The sequence below is a fragment of the Lygodium microphyllum genome, chromosome 20, assembly GCF_053477565.2.
Source record: "Lygodium microphyllum isolate KBCC chromosome 20, Lygodium_microphyllum_v1.1.10, whole genome shotgun sequence".
Lineage (NCBI taxonomy): Eukaryota > Viridiplantae > Streptophyta > Polypodiopsida > Schizaeales > Lygodiaceae > Lygodium > Lygodium microphyllum.
In genome coordinates this window covers 106,074,318-106,095,467 of record NC_141154.1, presented here as the reverse complement: position 1 = coordinate 106,095,467, position 21,150 = coordinate 106,074,318, and the positions used below count along the sequence as shown (strand labels likewise).

The following is a 21,150-nucleotide window of genomic DNA, read 5'->3' as shown; positions in this document are numbered from 1 at the left end:
CATGGAGACTTGCATGATGAGATTTATATGGAGTAGCCTAAGGGCTTTGCAGAACCTGGCAGGGAGCACCTAGTGTGCAAATTGAAGAAAAGTCTTTATGGCTTGAAACAGGCACCTAGGGAGTGGTATCATAAGTTTGATGCCTTTATGCAATCATAGGGCTACAGTCGGAGTGCTATGGATTCGTGTCTTTACAGAAGAAAGCTCATGATGGTTCTTTATTGATTTTGGTACTCTATGTGGATGATATGTTGATAGCAGGGAAAGCTCATGATGAGCTAGATGCTCTTAAGGCTCAGCTCAAGAAGAGCTTTGAGATGAAAGATCTGGGACATGCCGCTCACATACTTGGTATGTGCATTACACGCGATAGGCATCAGGGACTCCTCTACTTATCACAGAGGGAGTATATTCATAAAGTCCTTGAGCGCTTCCGCATGCAGGACGTAAAGCCTATTGGCTGTCCATTGCCTTCTTATGTGAAGGTATCACAAGCTGATTGTCCACAGACAGAAGAGCAGGAGGCCGAGATGGCCAAGATTCCCTATGCATCCGCAGTGGGCAGTCTTATGTATGCCATGATAGCCACTCGTCCAGATATTGCCTTTGCAGTTGGTGTTATGGCACGCTATGTGGCTACACCTGGTAAGAAGCATTGGGATGCCGTGAAGGGTATCATGAGGTACCTGAAGGGCACTGCAGATATGTGCATATGCTATGGCAGCCAAGATACAGGAGTCGTGGGGTACACTGACTCTAATTATGTAGGACATGCAGATAGTAGGAAGTCCACTTCCGACTATGTATTCACCTATACTGGAGGTGCTATTTTTTGGATGTCTAGGGTGCAAAAATGCACTGCCCTTTCTACTATAGAGGCCGAGTATATTACAGTCACTGAGGCTTGCAAGGAGGCCATTTGGTTGGGTCGTTTAGTTGCTGACCTTGGTATTGATGCTATCCCTACACTGCATTCGGATTCTATGAGTGCTATTCAGTTAGCCAAGAATCCGGTCTTCCATGCGAAGATGAAACACATTGAGGTGAGGTATCACTTCATACGTGGGGTCGTTGAGGACAAGTCTGTTGATCTTGTCAAGATCTCGACTGACTAGAATCCTGCAGATCTACTCACGAAAAGCCTCTCTATAGAACGCTTTGCCTTCCTCAAGAGGTTGATGGGCGTGGGATGAGATGATGCCTTTCCTCATCCTGTTGTACATGTGTACATGTTGTACTGTCTTTTTCCTTTTTCTTTTCACTCCTCACTGGGGCAGATTCGCCTTTAAGTGGGAGGTTGTTGGGGGTAAAGGCGCCTCTGCCTAGCCACCCGTGTATTACTACACTAACAGTCACTGCCACTGCACACTACAAGTGGCGGGCGCACGTCACCGTCACTTTATTCTTTATTCTTTTAGTGACAGTTTGAATAAAGGAAGGCCCGGTCACACATTGTGACTATTGGAGTTCCCATTACTTGTCTCTCTCTCTCTTGCTCTTGCTCTCCTGCCATAGCTCTCGAGTCCAAGCTTCGGTCCTTCTCTCCCTTTCAATGTATACTAGCTAGCATTTATGCTCACTATTATCAAAATAATATATATGCTTAATATGCTAGTTAGCATAATTGCTATAGCTGATATACATGCTTTCTACATACATGTTATCTATTGGCTAGCTAATCCACATGCTAAGTAGCATGCATGTGAAGTGTTAGATAACCAATTGGTTGGTTGTTAACAAGCCAACACATAAGAAAAGTAGCATATATATTAAGCGTAACATGACACAAATTAGCCTTAAATAAGTACTAAACATACAAATTACTCATAACTATTATATGTATCAATCATCATTAACTATCATTAGTTATAGTATTGGTGTTTGAGGTACATGCACTCTAGACCACCACAGTCTATTGTGAACTCACTAGAAACTCTGTTGAGCAATATGGGGATTTAGTAAAACAAAAGGACACCCCACATGCAACACACCTTCTTGGCAAAATTATGCTATCTGTAGTAGTCAATACCAGAGAAGATGCTAATGGGAAGAAGTAAGGTGCTTTCCCTCCCTCAACTTTGTGCATAATCTCTATCAAGAGTTTTTGTTGCATATGCAACTCATAAAGTGCATTCTTCTACACCTCAATATCAATCTACAATGCATTAAAGGCATTTAAGGAATCCATCAACCGGACTGCATGAACATGAAAAGACATAGGAAATTATTATCCAAAGAAATCGAATAATTTACCTTAGTTGAGTGAGGTCCATGCCTTTGTTTGTAGACCCTACTCCTAGCACATCTAGCATTGATAATTGAGAAGCCAATTGCTTTGTCAAGGTGTCTCGTGTTATGGAATCCTTTCGTGCCAAGGACTCCAATCAGGATTCAATAGCCTCCATCTAGGTCCTCAATATATCTATAGCTAGGAAAAATCTTTACTCGCAAATTTTGAACCAATCTTGTATCCTCCAATTTTTGCTGATAGTTTTCTAAGGCCTACCGAGCCACTTATACTCTCTTGTCAATATCACCCATCAACAATTATATTTTCTTGCCTCTGCTTGATCTACCACGTGATTCACATGCATTAATTTTATTTCAGCGTTGGCACACATAGGACCCCTTGCATGAGGGGTGGCCATATTCTCTTCCATGATTCTATCATCATGGTGTTAGCCACATGTGTATATTATCAACCTTCCACTTTAATAAGAGGTGGCTATGAAAGTAACCAATTATCCTCAAATCATTGTTGTGGCTGTACTTGCAATGTATACACCAAACTCATCGAATGATAGAGCATCTCTATGAGAGAGCCTTAGCAGCAGGTTGATAGTGGCAATACTTTACTTCTACAGGATTGGAATATGACTATGTCCCCTAATGACAAGGTCTCATGGCTTGGGAAATATGCTTGAGATGGAAATGGAAAAATGGAATGATTTGGAAAGTTCCCATGGCTTGGTTGATGTAATAGCAATAGCCTCTTTGAAGAACCCTTCGCCCTTCACTTGTCACAACGAGTAGTTGGGAGGGAACTAGAGAGTAGCACATCTAGAGTAGGCTTAGCTTTCCATGTGTTAAGTTTGTCACCAATCCTTCTAGCCAACCGTTGAGCTCTTTGATGCATAGTGACTACAGTCCCCTATTGGACACCCAAGATAACTAAATGTCTACCCATGCTTGATAAACTTAAAGTCCATGTTCATGAGCTAAGGATGGGGGTCCTTCCAACTTAGAAGAACTAGCTCCATTTTTTTAAACTAATATTTGAACCTGAGAGGCATGAAAAAATATCATTATTTTCCATCATGTTATTCACAGACACTTGATCAGCCAACACTATATTAGAATTATAATAAGTGAAAAAATGTGCAATAAAGGAGGTGCCACCTCTAAGAGGAAGATCTTTGATTAATCTAGCCTACACCTTATCCAAGTTCCTTTGTAGAGGATCAATAATAATAGCAAAAAATAAGGGAGTGATTAGGCAATCTTGATGAATGGACCTAGCTAAGCTGAAGGGTTCTAAGAGGAAACCATTCATAGTAACCACTGCTAATGCATTGTAAAAAAAAAGTGCTTGCCATGCTAAGAAAGCCACTACCAAAGCCCATAACTTTCATCACACCCAATATAAAATCCCAACATATCCTCATAGGCTTTATCAAAATCTATCTTTATCAATACAAAATCTATACCTAGAGAGGGCATGGTCCATCGAGAAAATAGGATTCAAAATGGCATCATGTACTTTCCTCCCCTTTACAAATCCATGTTGCATTGAGTGAATAATTCTTCCCCATAGGAATTAAATTATATTAGCTAGACACTTTGCAAAGACCTTTCAATGACATTGAGCATTGTGATTGGTCTCCAATGACCTATCAACATTCTATGAGAGATTTTTGGTATCAAATTAATAAACCCCTTATTCAAGTGCTTCGAAAAGACTCCTCTAACTCTAATCCAATTAAGTAGGATCATGTCATCCTTGTTGTAGTAATCCTAGATAGCTTGAAACACTTCCATTGAAATGCCGTCGACTCTTGGTGACTTGCCATTTTTCATGTTATTAACTATAAGTCTAAATTCATTAGGATGAGGAGGGACTTTCTAGCATGAGTGCCTCCTGTTGTGCTATCAGTTGAGACTCAACTTGAAGGAAAATCCTTAGACTTTCCTCATAGTTGTCATATTTTTCTAGAGGGCACCCTACTATTTTGGCTGATAGTTGTTTAGTAAAGGCATCTAGAATCTTTGATCCTCCCTGACTACATTTCCTTATTGTATTGAATAACTATTATCAATTCTCTCTACTTTTTGGCCTTAAGGGGGTCCAAAAAGAACTTATTTGGTGCATCGCCATGCAACAAACACTTACTTTTGAGTTGGATTTTCTACTACTTCCACTTCTCTTACTTCAAGTTGTTGCTCAATTTTTTCTACATTCTTTAGCAATTTCCACAAGACTACATCATGCTAGTTATCTCTCACTAGCCTAAGCACAGTTCCCCTAAAGTGATCAGCCTACTTTTGAGCCCACATATGTTGTTTTGTTCCCTTTGCACTTGCCCATTTGAATAATTGCATCTATTGATATATCCCACCTATCCAAGGGTTTATATGCCTCTCACTAGTGATCTTCCACATTGTGGCCAAGTCCTTCACAAAGACAAGGTCATTAAGAAAAGAAACATTGAATTTAAAAAGGGGAGGACCATTATTAATGCAACTAACTAGGGAACACTTCAGACACAATAAGATTGGAATGTGGTTAGAAGAGCTCACAAATATGAGAGTGTGATATCGAGAGTCTGGCAAAGCCTAACAGCTCCTTTGGAGGTAGGATGGCAGTGATCAAAGTAATGCTAGTATCCATGTTTGTTTTTCTCTCAATGGTCCTTGACTTTAGTGCATGCTTCCCAAGGAAGATGGATCAACAATTGAGCTCAATCCTATGGGAAAAAAATGAGGCCAAGGGCTAGAGATCGATCACATGGTCTCAACTGATTACTCCTAAATGCCAAGACGGTTTAGGATTGCTCAATCTCAAACACAAAGTGCAGTGCCGAATGTTCATGGCATTGAGAAGGATGGAAACCCAATAGCCTTGGGTCATGTAGATGAAGGGTTGTTGGCTAGAGAATGCTAAATTAAAGGGCATGACTATGTCGCAAATGAGTTGGCTAGATCCCTTACTATCGGGCATGTGAATTAAGGTTCCCTAGTTCCAAGTAGCTTAGGCCTTGGCTAGCTCTTGGTTAGCAGTTTTGGCGCAGACTAGGTGGGTTGGGATAAAGGAAGGAAGGGAAAACCCTTTGCTAGCACAATCATTTTTCCTATGTGTGAAAAGCTTTGAGCCCCTATTTTTCCCTTGGAGAGAGCATTTTGAAATGTCACATAGGCTTATGGATAAAGGAGTTGTCACGTGGCACGATGTATGGCACAAAGAAAGATTGGATTTTCTCGCTGTAGAGGTGTGCCAAATGAAGTTTCAGCTAAGTAGACAAGATGCAAGATGGCTAACTCAAGTGTTCTATAGTAAGAGAGAAGAATGGCCTACTACAATAATAGAGGACGAATCACAAATTTGGAAAGTTCTTGTTTTCCCTGCATGGAAGCCTATGGTAAGATGCACGAAAGAGAAAGAAAGACTTTGCGGTATGGAATTCACAGTTCTTAGGCTTGGAAGGATAGATTTTCGAGAATCAAAATCAAGACATTGAAGAAGAGAAAGAGAAGAGCTTGGAGGGCAACTCCATCTGCAAGGTTAAACTTGATGATGTGGAAAGTCCTATTCAATAAGCTCCCTCTACAAGGAAAGGTTAAAACACCATATTAGAGAATTTAGGAAATTTTCAAGTTTTATTTTCAAATAAGCGATAAATATTAGACCACATGACTAAATCTTGATCCATATTTGAAAGTGGGATTTGGGGAAGTAGCTTATAAAGTATTTAGGGTAGACAACAAGATTTGACCATGTGGTCAAATAATAAAGGTATTTGGAGTTCCCAAAGTGCATGGAAATTCCCAAATTTCCTAATTTAGTGTTTTAAGCAAGTGTATGAAGATACCCTCAATGTGCCTACAATGCAAGAGAGAGGAAGAGTCCACATGCCATCTACTTTGGCACTGCATACAATCAAAGTAGATCTGGAGTAAGCTGAGGAAGTGGGTTCATAAGGCAATCTTTGATGAGTGCATCTCTTAGAAAGTGGTTTTGTTTGGGGACTCTGCAAACTTGAATCCAGAATCACTAAGACTCTCGAATGTACTTACGGGGGTGGTCATGTATTGGATTTGGAATGAGAGGAATGATAGGGCTTTTGGTAGAGTTAGCAAGGGGAGATAATTGATTGAAGGCTAGCCCGGTCAGAGAATGTCCATCTTAAGCAATTTGACTAAAAATGGGCACACCTATGAGGTGGCGCATATGTGTTTGAAAAGGTGGTTGCTTAGGATGTTTGGTATGTTTTGAGTTCTCTCCAAACTCTCCAATGCCCTCAGTTTTGAAGGGCTTGTAAATATCTCTTTCAATTAATACAATTCTCGCATTATTTAAAAAAGAAGTCTATCTTGCTTTCTAGTTTGATTAAACTGTAAGTCTTGAAATAAAAGTGCCTCTTAAAAGGTAAGTAGTGACTCCATCCAACAAGAGGATCAAAATTGGAAGCATGAGTTACTTAGCTAGCCTATCCATTGAACAAAGATCAATCACGAATCGCGAGTTCTGATGATCCCTTTTCTCACATTGCGATCGATTTACAAGTTGGGAGTCTCGAGGATTATAATACAGTGGTGGACTTTTACTTAACAATGGAGTCCTCTTTGGCTTTTATAATCCGTAGGCAAGACGAATAATTAGAGAGGTTTAACATAATCTGTAGCAGAATTAATTTTGGAAACACAGCTGCAGTGCAACAATTGATCTCTACATTAATCTGAGTGCTTGCTTCTATGGATTCCTAAAGTCGCAGTATCGATCATAGTATTGTTAATAATGTGGTGATCGTTCACGATCACGATCGTAGGTTTCCGCTGTATGGAGAGCTCCAGTAGTCTGCTCCGTTGATGTTGTCGCTTGCCACGTGGAGCGTACACGACAGAGGAACCAAGCACAACCCTTTGCTCCTAAGGTCATGCCTGGGCTGTTGATCACTTCCAGCTCCTTCCTGCATGTATTTATCATCATCATTAGGCGTGATCAGTTAGTAATTGATTCTGATCTGATTAGCCGCTGTTAATCTTGCCAGTTCTAACTGATTTTCATCCCGCTTTGATCATCATGCAGTAGACTAATCACGATCAGTTGATTGATCGACACCTGAGAATAAGCTGTTTGATTCGCCAGTGATTCATAATTAATTCCAGTTTTTGTTATAAGCACGACTTAATGATGCTGCACAGCTGTCACTAATTCTGATTAAGGATGATGAGTTAGTAAATTCTAACCACTGGTGAGTTCCATTCTGATCTGATTAGCGGTTTCTTAGCCACTGGTGAGTTGGTTAATTCTGATCAGATCATTCGTGATTGTTCTACCTAATTTTGATCACGCTTTCATATATCATGCAGCGAATTAATGACGATCAGTTGATCAATTGGCATTTGAGGATTAGCACTTTAATTCGCCAGTGATTCATAATCAATTCAAACTCTTTAATTAACCACGAGTCATGATGTAATATAGATGTACCTTCGGATCACAGCTACTAGCTGCTGCTGCTGCTCCTGTCGTCGCATTTTTCATGTAAGGCGAGCTCAAAACCTACCACACATTCAAACATCATTTAACGTAGTAATTAAAGCACAACCTGTTCAAATTAAAGAGCAATCTCTTCAGACAAGTGCGTTAAAGTTGAAGATTGAACCTGCATGCATGGCTTTCAACTATAATATTATTCAATATATACCTGAACTTGGTCTTGAAGGAACTCTATGTATCGTATAGCTTCAAGCAATACCGAGGCTGTGTCGGTCTGTAGATGGGTACCAAAGAATAATAGGACAAGCCAGTGAAGCCTAATTAGATAGATATGCATGCACCTGGCCAGGCAGATCAATAACAGGATAGAATCGTGACTCATTTGATATAATTATGCAGTAAAATTGGACCTTGCCGAATGGAGATACAAGCTGTTGCAACGTTGTAATGCGATCCCCCAGCTTCTCTTTGCGTACAGTTTGCTGGGACAAGTACAATAAGAATATGCAAAGTAGTAGGAATTAGTAGACGGCATAGATCAATCATTGGTGATCATTAAGGTGAATATGTTGATGCTAACTTAATTCTCTAACAATAAAGCTGTTGTTCTATGAGGAATAATATGATGATGATGAAATAAGATAATTGTCAAACAACATAAAGCACATTATGAAGATGAGAGAATGCTCATTGTCAGATAAAATCATGCAGATTATGAGGATGATGATGAGATAATGATCATTGTCAGACAAAATCATGCAGAGTGTGCAGAAGATTGATAATTATGGGTCAGTACCTTAAATGGGCCTGAATTTGGTGCTGATCCAGCAGGTACTTGATGTGGGTGATGATCACCTGCAGTACTAGCTGTGCGAGGTCGTTTCAGCTGCTGGTTGTATACTGTAGTGCTGCCCTGCAGTTCAGCCACATGATGATGATGATGAGTAGTACTCTCATCAAAATTAGCCATAGCTGCTGCTGCTGTGGTGATATGAGTGTTACTGCTAGCCTTATGATCCTGAAGATCTGATGCTACAGCCTGTACAACAGTTCACCATCACAAATATTAATCAACCAAGGTCCCTACCATCACAAGGTCTCTAATATTTTCCCATGCGTGAAAAGGGGCTCTTTTACCTTGTTTTTCCTTATAGTGTTCAATATCATGAGCTTCTTCTCAGGAGGCACCACACACCTAGCTAGGTGTTTTTGGGGGCAGGGGACTGCTGGCTTTCACCTCAGGCTGACCTGTGGTCCCTCCCTTGTAGAAGCTTATGATGTTGTAGTAATTGATCACAATGTGGGAATTATAGTGGGAATTTGTCTAAAACTCCATGTGCATCAGATAGTGTATACATTATAGAGATCCTTAGTCAAAGCCAATTATTGCCTTCATATATATAAACTACTACACATAGAACTGACCTTCTGAGAGTCAAGGTGATGCATCGAGCCTGCAGTGACACGATGATCGAGAGGAGTACAGGATCGTTGCTTATGGCCTCCAGATTGCATCAATTGTGCGATTTGATGTTGCCTTATCATCTGAGCTTGCTTCAAATTGCTGTTAATTGAACTTATCTGATCAACCGGGTGCTGCAACTGCCTTAATGTGGCAGCAGCTAGTCCAGCTCCAGCTGATCTCACATTGTGATGTTGATGCTGATGATGGTAGGACAATGATGCAGGGTTATTCATGATACCTGGATTCTGCATGTGTTGCCCTGCTATCGATGCAGCTGGCAAAGCTCCCTGATGTAAATAATTACCAGATAAACTATTTGTCACAGCTTGCATAGAGCTCTGGTTTGAATTGATATGGTTTTGACAGGTCAGTCTGTGTTCACTAGGAGCACTGATATTCATCAATGGATTCAGAGGATTATGCATCTTGATTTGATGTTGATCAAGCACTGGAGGCCAGTTTAATGGTACTGGCATATCTTGATATTCTTGTTTGACTACAGGGTTGATCATGTGGCTCAGCTGATTAATATTCTGCCCCGGTACTCCTGCATGAGAGGGTGCTGTTAATAATGTGGATGCAGGTATTGGCCACTGCTGACCTGTGAGTGTGGTACTATTACTGGTAGTATTATCGGTGGAATTGCCCGGCCTGATGGACATTAGCATGCTGTTGTTTGCAGTATATTGATCATCACAGGGACTGTTTAGTGAGTAACTAGATGACCTTAACAGCTGAGGGTGGCGATTAAAACTAGCAAGTGAGTGATCAGCTGCAGGGGTACATGCAGCTGCTGGATAGAGTACATCTTGAAGCTGGCCATGATCCTCAGTTGAGCAACTCAAATTGTCATGCATATCTTGAACAACCTCGCTACTTGGACTCCTGCATGCATATTATCATTCATCCAGTGATCCATTACTGTTTTGATTGAAGAGGTATATCACGAATGAAAAAAACATTTACTGTACTAAGCAAGGCCTAAATTTGATGAGATGCCCCATATTTCATGTGATTTAATGAGATGCCCAATATTTCATGTGACTGTTTAATATTTAAATTGACGTACCTTTTCGTTTATATATGGATTAAGCCTCAAAGTATCTAGAAATTTAGGTATGTTAGAAATGATATACAACTTCTTTAACAAGAAATGTTGGTTGGCATATGCAAATATATTTTTGCTTGTTTTGATGAGCAAAATACTTAAAACAGGCATGACAGCCACCAATGTCAGGTCTTGTAATATTGAGCTTGCAAGAAAATGCAAGATATGCATATAAAATTGCAACTTTGCTAATACAAGATAGCCCTAGAGAACTAAGAATTTTTGTCTATGTTTTGTCATGGAAGCATCATAAACAACACACTTTCAGATAGATTTCCTCGTTTGAGAAAGTAGTGTCTTAGCTTATCACGGAGCTACACTTTCAGGTAGACTTCCTCGTTTGAAAAAGTGGTGTCTTAGCTTATCACGGAGCTAGTTACCTTTGAGGGTTTCTGCTAGACTTAAACATAGAAAGATTTTACCTGTAAAGAAGATTTTCGAAATAGTGCAAATTTCTAAAAAGATATTTCTAAATTGCTCGATTTGCCAGTTTGAGAAGAGTCCAAGATATTCCATTGGAATTTTATGTACGCTTCTCAATAATATTTTTCCAGAACACTGCGTCTAATCGATTGTTTAAGACTTTAACACATTCTAAAAGATCTAAGTAATTGAATTGAATACTAATACTCACGAGAAGACAGGTTGGCCCCAGAGGCCACCAGAACCAGCGGCTCCAACCAAACCTGCATTCAGGCTGCTGTTTACTGACTCCGAATCCATCACTTTTGCTGAGGAGTTATCAACTTGAACATGTCTAGCAGCAGAAGATACCCAATTGAAGTTATCCTGCAAATTATGCAGATCATCATCACCAATCATGCCTCTTGATCCACCCATGTTGTTGAGCTGCAGCACATGCTCTCGACCAGTGCTGCCTGGGCTTGATCCGCTAAGTAGCATGGATGTCCATGGCCAATTTAAGGACATGCTAATCATACCACCTGACCCTCCAATATCAGCTTGATTCACTTGATTCATGATATGGCCGGACTGATCAGATGGATCAGAATCCTTTGCAGCCATGTTGGCCTTGATCTCGAGGAGGTTGCTGTTGTTCAGGACATCTTGACCGAAATCGCCATGATTATCGCCTGAAGTGATCGAATTCTTCATGATGTCTCTATTCCTGCAGCCCATAGATCAAATGTCAAGATGGAATATAGTCAATCACAAGAAGTTTTTTGACATTTCCCCAGTGGAAAAGGGGACTGTTTTCCCTTGTTTTCCCCCAATAGTGTTCAATACCATGAGCTTCTGCTTGGGAGGCACCGCATACCTAACTAGTTGCCACTAGTTGCCATTGAGGGCAAGGGGTTGCTGGCCCCAACCCTGGGCTGGCAGTCCCTGAACCCAACTGCACTTAGATAGGTATATGGTCCTCGCAGAAGCTCATGATGTTATCGTAACTCACAATGCAGGAATTTATCTAAAACTTCTTGTGATACATGAGCGTGCAAACTATAAGTTGTCTTGAGCATACGAGACTGCTTATGACTACAAGAAATTGAACTAGGGTCACATATCAGTTCTCATCAACAACGCAGTGCGCACACTAATGAAAGGTACCTTCAGAGGTTCAGAACGTCAAGCTGGCATGCTTAGCAGCTATGGCTTCTACCTATAGAGGCTGATGTACAAATTAATGGAGATGCAGCCCAGTAGTAAAACCATGCAAGTTACCATTAAATTACCAGATAATTGAAGTAACGCAGAGAATAGATCAAAATCATATGCGAAAAGCAGCTCCTTGATTAGAGGAACTACTTCAATCGAGAACTTACTTGTCACTATAGGAATTCATAATATTCTGGCAGGTACCCTTGCTGGACTCTGTCTGATCAGATAGGGAGGTTACGCCGCTACTGGTGGATATTGAGCTGTTTATGCTTTGATCAGGACTGATCGGAGCAGCTTGCTGAAACTGACAATTAAAATAAACCTTGCCAGCTGGCCCTCGATTAGTGATATGATATTTCTTATTAACGACCTGCACCTGCTGAGATGATGAATTTTGCGACGGGCCTGGTTCTGTGCTAGTAGCTGGAGTAGTACTGTTGGGTGCGACCTGATGTTCTTGCCACATAATGCTCCTGATTTGATCAACAATAGCCCTCTCCGTCTTGGGCCCTCTTGATGATGATAATGTCAACACAGGAGGGAAATGTGAAATGCATAATCTCGACACTGAGAGCTTCTAGGGTAAACTAATTATCACTGTGCTCTGTAACTAGCGCCTCGTAAGCTCAATTAATGGATGCGTTTATCAGGAGCAAAAACCTAACTGACAAGTAATGAGTGAGTCGAAGATTAGTATAGATATTAGATATCCCTTCATATCGACAAAGGGACAAAACCCACTAGAAGGAAAGAATGTCTTGCGCCACAGATGGTATATATTTATGTATATACATGTATGTATATAGGCTTATAGCTGGAGCAGCTCGGAATCATCAGTGAGAGCTTAGAAGCGATCGTTGTCAGGACCAGAGCAGCAAAAGCAAGTGTGTGTCTTGATATGCTTTATATATTCATCGATCAGTACGTCATAAATTATTTGCTTTGTGCAGCTTGGACTGATTATTAGAGTTAAATTAAGTACTAGTTAGTAGGTTTTACATCTAAAAAGCACGCATTTGCATAAACATTCGAGGATGTGACAGGCAAGCAGGCAGGCTAGAGAAAGTGGCCAGCAAGCAAATCCCACCTTGTGGGTCGCTGTCTACGCTTTATTTGTTATATTAGTTACTGGAATATTAGCAACTTACAAATGATGTCTATTCTACTTCCTACTTTAAAAGAATACTAAAACATAATAATCAATAGCACATAAATACGTAATAATAAAATACAGTTTCAGCAATTCACGGATAAACTGGTTAACATAACAAACATACTGGCAGCTGGTCGTCTCGTAATGTGGTCGAGCTGCATGAATCGAATTCTCATGGAATTTCGACCCTTTTCTCTAAACAAACAGAAAGAAAGGAGCGTGAATCGTGATAAGTCGAGGAGCCGCCTTAACGTCACTATATTTATGTATGTATACCTGGCTCCTTTTATTCATTCACATCATGCGAATGCGAGTGAATGAATGTGAATGTAAGTTCTTAAGGAAAGGAAGGAAGGAGAGCTATTCCTCCTGTAAAAAAGCTTTTCACTCATTGACCTTTAGCATCATCCCTGGCCGCTTTAATATAGCCAGGTACTGTGAGATGCCAGACGCATCAATTAATTATTATTATTTTCATATATATATATATATATATATATATATATATATATATATATGTATATGCCAAAATGCAAGAGAGAAAGGCCCCGGGCCCCGGGGGGGAGCGGCGAGCGCAGACTCGTAAGCAAGCAATTTCATGGGCAGCCAGCGGAGGCCGCCGCCCGCCATTTGATATTTTGTTGTTTTAAGACAGCAAAGAACAAAAATGGGCTCTTGGAAACAACAAGACAGCAAAAGGCAAACGAAGTAACGCACATGTATGCTCATTGCTTATTATAATATGAAAGAAAGGTCATGCTGTGCTGCGCTGCGCTGCGCATCCCCTGAGATTCCTCTCCGCACATTGTTATCTTTTCGGAATTTAAACAATAGGGAAAGTCGACTCTTTGGGCGTCCCACAAGCCACAAGAAAAGAAAAAGAGAAAATAAACTGGTTGTCGAAGGCTTGGCGTCATCACAAGAGACCGACTGTCACTCTCTCTTCATTCCTTGCCAAATTCCTCCTCTTAAAATAAATATGACTACTGGGCCGTAGCCTGTGGCTGAGAGGCCGTGAGTACACTGTACTCTGAGAGAGAGAGAGAGCTCAGAATCCTGTCTTTCTTCAATCTTGTCAAATCGTCAACTACTCCTGACCATGAGTGATGGAGAGATAGATAGATACATATTGATCCATCATCCATCCGTATAATGCTTTTGTGAAAGACAAAGATGACAGACGAACTACTAGCTAGGATCATCGCCGTGCATCAACTTGTCAACCCCCGCGCGCTCTCTCTCTCTCTCTCTCTCTCAAATGTACAGTAGTACTGTTGTCAAAATCAACACCTTTGTTGGGCCAATTATATGCAGCACATGATCATGAGAGGGCACCGCAGATGCCTAATTCTGCAATCTTCGCTGCACGAGAAGTCGAGAAGAGTACTTTACTACTTATACTGTGGTTTTTTATAACATCAGAGGAGGCGTAAGTTATAACAATATCTTGCAGTTGACCAAATGAGCACTACATCAGCCTTGGCCACCCCTTTACTTTTAATTTTTTAAGAGAGTCAAAGACTTTTTATCGCCTTTCAAGAGTGCAGTCACACGTTCACTAGGGTTAGGACGTGCCTTCGTAAAAACCTTCCTTCTTTTTTTTTGGGGGGGGGGGGGCGGGGGGGATTTCAGCAAATGGCACAAAGACTCGTGAGCTTCAAAATTTGTAGGTGGTTTATACAAATGTGTGCATCCATTTCCACTACTACCAAAAGATGACGAGAGCTCATGTGGCAACATGCTTAGGCCGATGTAAAGACAAACCATTAGGACACATCACACCCTAAGCCACACTTTGTGCAATGAGCACATGTAAGAACTTTGTCATATTAAGATCATGTTATACCTTAACGAATGCAGTCACAATGAAAGTCTTCTTTTGCCAATGGCTACACTAGTTTTTTTTGTAATGCAAGGCCATTAGGGCATTTTAATTTAAAGATGGGATATCGCTCTAACCCCCATAAGGTGTTTTCATTCCGATAGGATGACACATTGCAAAGCTACTCAAGTGAAGGGATTTGAACCATTGATTGCCTAGAACTCACACACCTACCTCTACCTGTTATAAGATTCAAGAAACACGCTTGACCTTCTTACTTGCTTAAAAGATATATGGTGAATATTATGCTGGTGCAGAGAGAGAACAAATGAGAGAAAAGAAAGATGTAGACATAAAGAGAGAGAGATAGAGAGATTGACAATACACTAGGGACTGGAAGATAGACTAGTCCCCCCCTTGTGGAGTTATATTATTGACAACGAGCAAACTCCTCTGTTACACATACTCCAGTTCTTAACTTACACTTCCTCTTCTTAGAACTCAATCCATCTTCATTTATGTGTAACTCCTTGGTTCTTGTGTATACTCTTACACTTGGCAGACACTTCCTTTCCCATTCATAACTAGTACTGCTTGTACTAGATATCCCTGTCACAGTGCTCTAATCACCCTATTAAGTTACGCACTAGGATTACTGGTCTCTAAATGGTCTCATGGCCATGCTAGATCATCATCAACACTTAAAGAAAAGTAAGTCATTAGTTTATCGACATGAATTTACTAAATAGAGAATGCGTAATAAGCAATCAATTTATTGACATCTCTTTGGCTTCTAAACAGTTGACCTCAATTGTAGAGAGGATATATAGGCCTTAAGAAGATCTGGAAAGTCTTGTAGTTCTCTCTCAGTCATAAATTGAGCGTCCAATGGGGGATAATTCTTAAACTTACCTAGATACTTCCGTAATATCTTACCTGACCTTAGAGTATTGTCTTGATGGTGTAAAATTCTTTCAGGCACAAGGAACTCTTTTGTTTCTTCTATGTCAGGTAAATCTTCCTTGATTGGTTTCATTGGAGGTTCTCCAATATAGGGACGTAGCAAACTTATATGGAAAGCATTTTGAATGTTCTAATGACTTGGTAGATCCAAACAAAAAGTGACATTGTTTATCTTATCTGTGATTTTGATGAAAGGTGAGAAGGATCGAAGCTTGCACGCGAGCTATGGCGGGAGAGCAAGAGCAAGAAAGAGAGAGACAAGAAATGGAAACTCCAACGGTCACAATGTGTGACCGGGCCTTCCTTTATTCAAACTGTCACTAAAAGAATAAAGAATAAAGTGACGTGACGGGCACCCGCCACTTGCAGTGTGCAGTGGCGGGTACTGCCAGTGTAGTAATACACGGGGCGACACGGCGGAGGCGCCTTTACCCCCAACAACCTCCCACTTAAAGGCGAATCTGCCCTAGTGAGAGAGAAAAGAAAAAAGAAAAGACAGTACAAATGTACATAGGTACAAGGGATGAGGAAAGGCGACATCTCATCCAACGCCCATCAACCTCCTGAGGAAGGCAAAGCGCTCAGTAGTGAGGCTCTTCGTGAGCAGATCTGCAGGATTCTTGTCAGTGGAGATCTTGACAAGGTCAACAGACCTGTCCTCCACGACACCACGTATGAAGTGATACCTCACCTCAATGTGTTTCGTCTTCGCATGGAAGACTGGATTCTTAGCCAACTGAATGGCACTCATAGAATCCGAATGCAGTGTAGGTGTAGCATCAATCCCAAGGTCAGCAACTAGACGGCCTAACCATATGGCCTCTTTGCAAGCCTCAGTGGTAGACAAATCCGTACACTTCTGAACCCTGGACATCCAAGAGACAGCCCCTCCAGCATAGGTGAATACATAGCCAGAAGTGGACTTCCTACTATCTGCATGTCCTGCATAATCGGAGTCAGTGTACCCCACGACCCTTGTATCCTGGCTGCCATAGCAAATACACATATCTGCTGTGCCCTTCAGGTACCTCATGATACCCTTCACGGCATCCCAATGTCTACTGCCAGGTGTAGCCATATAGCGTGCCACAACACCAACTGCATGCGCAATATTTGGATGAGTAGCTATCATGGCATACATCAAACTGCCCACGGCTGAAGCATAAGGGATCTTGGCCATCTCGGCCCTCTGCTCATCTGTCTGCGGACAATCGGCCTGTGATACCTTCACATAAGAAGGTAATGGACAGCCAATAGGCTTTACCTCCTGCATGCGGAAGCGCTCAAGGGCTTTATGAATGTACTCCCGCTGTGAGAGATACAAAAGCCCCTGATGCCTATCACGCTTAATGCGCATCCCAAGTATATGTGAGGCCTGTCCCAAATCTTTCAACTCAAAGCTCTTCTTCAGCTGAGATTTAAGAGCATCTAGCTCATCATGAGCTTTCCCTACTATCAGCATATCATCAACATAGAGTACCAAGATAAGCAAACTGCCATCATGGGCTTTTTTCGTGTAAAGACACGGATCCATAGCACTCTTGCTGTAGCCCTGTGACTGCATAAAGGCATCAAACTTATGATACCATTCCCTAGGTGCCTACTTCAAGCCATACAAGCTCTTCTTCAACTTGCACACTAGGTGCTCCCTGCCAGGTTCTGGAAAGCCCTTAGGCTGATCCATATAGATCTCATCATGCAAGTCCCCATGTAGAAAAGCCGTCTTGGCATCCATCTGATATAGATCTAAGTCAAGTTGCGTAACCAAAGCCAAGACTAAGCGCAGGGTGGTCATCTTAACCACAGGAGAGAAGACCTCATCAAAGTCCATACCATGTTCCTGCTTAAAACCCTTTGCTACTAATCTAGCCTTGTATGCCGGCTTGGGGTGTCCAGGGGTACTTTTCAGCTTGTACACCCACTTGCATGGCAAAGCCTTCTTGCCCGTAGGCAAGGCAACCAAATCCCAAGTCTCATTCTTATGCAGGGAGTCTATCTCAGACTGCATAGCCCTCTCCCAGGAGTGATTGTCACCCTTGCGCATAGCCTCATCATAAGTGAAAGACTCTCCTGCATCTGTAACCAAAACATAATGCATAGAGGGCTGAAATATGTCAGGTGGACGTCTGTCTCTGGCAGACCGTCTCACCGCAGGCTCTGCTGCCTGTCTAACTGCCTGTCCAACACCCTGGCCCTGTGGAGGAACTGCTGCAGGCTGTACTACTGGCTGTGCTGGAGCTCTAGGCTCCTCCTGAAAGATCACTCTGCGGATCTCAACCACCTTCTCAGGCTGCCTGTGCATCTTGTCTTCATGGAAGACGATATCATGGCTGCGTACTATTTTCTGCGCCTGCGGATCCCATAGGCGATAACCCATCTCTCCTGACTCACCATAGCCAAGGAATATGCATTTAATGCTCTTTGGATCGAATTTACTCCTCTCGTCCTTGGGCACATGGCAGAATGCCTCACATCCAAAGACACGGAGATGCGCATAAGAGGGTAGCTTACTAGCCCAAACTTCCTCTGCAACCTGGAAATCCAATCCACTGGAAGGCGATCGGTTTATGACATGCACTGCCGTACTAACTGCCTCAGCCCAAAAACTCTGGGGTAGGCCTGCATGGCTAAGCATAGAGCGCACACGCTCCTGAATAGTCTTGTTCATGCGCTCAGCCAAACCATTCTGGGGTGGGGTGTAAGGGGCGGTCAACTGACGCTTAATACCCTTGTCATCACAAAACTGCTCAAAAGCATGCGAGACATATTCTCCCCTATTATCTGTCCTAAGGCATTTCAGCCTATACCCAGTCTGGTTCTCAACAAGAGCAAGCCATCTCTGAAAAATTGCTAAGACATCGGACTTCTGCTTTATGGGATAAGCCCACACTTTCCTAGAAAAATCATCAATGAAGGTAACAAAGTACTTCGCGCCACCCATAGACATGCAAGGCATAGGCCCACAAACATCGGAATGCACCAATGCCAAGGGCTCACTCATGCGTGGTCTACCCGATTTCTTATGCGTAGACCTATTCTGCTTACCATAAAGACAATGATCACACGAGTCAAAACATGCATAATCCAAAGGCGGAAGATACTGCAAACCAGATAACATTTTCATTCCCTTCAAAGACATGTGCCCTAAACGAGCATGCCAAAGTGATACATGTGGGATAGAACCCACTGCCAAAACATGGTCAACTGAGGACCCAGATACAGCAAGAGGATAGAGGCTGCCAGCCTTGGCACCTCTAGCAAGCACAAGTCTGCCATGAGTAATCTTCCAGGAAGAATCCCCAAAATATACATGAAATCCTGCATCATCCAGCTGTCCTGCAGACATAAGACTGCGCGTAAGCGCAGGTACATGACGTACATCCCTAAGCAAAAATGAACTGCGAGTGGAAAACTGCAACTGAATATCACCCATGCCCACAATGTCAAGAGACCTGTCGTCTCCAAGTCTGACTGAACCAGATATAGTGCGGTAAGAGTGGAACCACTCACGGTAAGGCGTCACATGGAAGGATGCTCCTGAATCCAATAACCAACACTGTGCATACATACTAGATGTCTCAGTCAAGTGTGAAGCATCAGAAGAACTAGCTGCAAGTATAAACTCATCACCACCATCGGACTCCTCAGTCTGCGTGACATTAATTTCCTCAATCTTGACGCTGGACTTCGCAGGTACTATGCTGCGATCAGAGGACTTCTCCTGCACTTGATCTTTCCCCTTATCCTTGCGCTTCTCATTGCGCAACTCATGACACTGTGGTCTAATATGGCCCTTTTTCCCACAATGATGACAAGTGACATTTGCATTGCGCCCACACGACTTACTACGCGACTTGCCATGAGATTTAGACGACCCTTCTACGAGTCACGGCCTCGGCCATTACCATGGTCATACCTGTCATTCCTGCCTCTAACTGTCAAAGCATGACTACCACGAGAGGCATCTAAGTTTTTGCGATTCACCTCTTCCTGAAGAAGAGCACTCTCAACATATGCCAATTTTAGAGTAGCACTAGAGGCACAAAGAGTAGTACGGAAAACATCCCATGACTCATTCAGAGTCCCAAGCAAGAAAAGAGGAGTTACTTCCTCTCCAAAGGTGATATCCTGCGAAGTCAGGTTCTTCAGTATAGCATGGAACTGGCTCAAGTGAGCAGACATAGTCGCATTATCCTTCATGCGCAGATCCATAAGCTGCTTCAACCAGTACATCTGACTCGCCGGACTTTTCTTATCATAAAGATTCTTGATCTTATTCCATAGATCCCATGCACTCTGTGATTCCTCAAATACATTATAATGTACTTGTTCAGTGAGAGACAATACAATCGTGGACTTGCATAGCTCATCAAGTTCAAGCCAGTCGTCATTGTCCATAGTTTTAGGCTGTTCCCCACTCAACCGAAGTGGCTTAATCTGAGACTTCTGCACCAAAACCTGTCATATTTGACTCTTCCAGTAAGAGTAGTTGGTACCATCCAACTTTGTAATGTTAAAGATGGCACTATCATGCGAAGATGACGTCATGATGCAGGCTGGAAATGCCCAAACAGTCCAAAACTGCTTGCTGTTTTACTGTAGAAACTGCCCAAAAATGACCAAAACAGGGTCCAAAGGGTGAGCAAAGTGTGCCAAAAGTTGCTGCCCACTTAGTACTAGGTGCGGTACACCAAATCAGGATATTTCAGCATGAAAAGTACACCTCAGTCCACCAATAACTGCTTGCTGTAATAAATTGCAGGTATGCAGTCTAGAGAGCAAACTGTCCCAAAATAGGATCCAATGTTAAGCAAACAATGCTAGGTCCAAAGCCGGCATGAAACGGACATAAGCAAGGCCAATGACAGTGAAAAGAACATGAGCTCAACACCGAAGCATGTCAAAATAACATCTGCCAGTGAAAGGCACACCCCTAGACACTCTAGGCAAAGTGTTCCTATAACTGCCAAAACCTGACATAAATAGGTGTTTGCTCAAAGAGAAAGATCCAAATATGAGACTCAGCTCATAAGCATCATGTGAACCAAGAGTACATCAATGCATATCCATAAAGATCGGAGTATGATCCCAAAGTCTCAATGCGTATGTAGCTGCTCAAGACATAAACTGCTCCAAATACATGTAAGTGCTCCAATAGCATGCAACTGTCAAAGGTCAAGCAAGCATGTAAAATGCTCCCACTGGCACAAAAGGCGTACAAAGCGAGCTCAGAAGCTCAAACAACCCAAGAGAAAGCACCAGTGATAAGTGACCCTGTCAATGCATCAAGCGCATCCAAGAG

General features: G+C 42.1%; 1 protein-coding gene across 2 annotated transcripts; it reads right to left on the bottom strand.

The window, feature by feature from the left end:
• Positions 1-6,616: 6,616 nt before the first annotated feature.
• On the bottom strand, positions 6,617-12,784 carry LOC148019219 (uncharacterized). 2 transcript variants are annotated; one of them, XM_087660779.1, is made up of 8 exons: positions 12,075-12,784; positions 10,925-11,419; positions 9,143-10,067; positions 8,514-8,630; positions 8,128-8,199; positions 7,926-7,991; positions 7,709-7,780; positions 6,617-7,184 (listed from the first exon to the last, which is right to left on the bottom strand). In XM_087660779.1, exons 1-8 carry the CDS (start codon positions 12,374-12,376, stop codon positions 7,032-7,034), a joined length of 2,202 nt encoding a protein of 733 aa, XP_087516905.1. In that variant the 5' UTR covers positions 12,377-12,784; the 3' UTR covers positions 6,617-7,031. The 2 variants fall into 2 exon arrangements, with proteins under 2 accessions (XP_087516905.1, XP_087516904.1); XM_087660778.1 differs by having other exon boundaries at positions 8,514-8,756; positions 12,075-12,783.
• Between the last annotated feature and the right edge of the window lie 8,366 nt (positions 12,785-21,150).

Excerpts from the sequence above, each read along its gene's own strand:
- LOC148019219 (XM_087660778.1), bottom strand. The coding sequence starts at position 12,376 with ATGTGGCAAGAACATCAGGTCGCACCCAACAGTACTACTCCAGCTACT. Across the intron at positions 10,068-10,924 it reads TGGGGCCAACCTGTCTTCTC|GAGTCCAAGTAGCGAGGTTG; the intron begins GTGAGTATTAGT and ends ATATGCATGCAG. Across the intron at positions 8,757-9,142 it reads ATCACCTTGACTCTCAGAAG|GCTGTAGCATCAGATCTTCA; the intron begins GTCAGTTCTATG and ends ACTGTTGTACAG.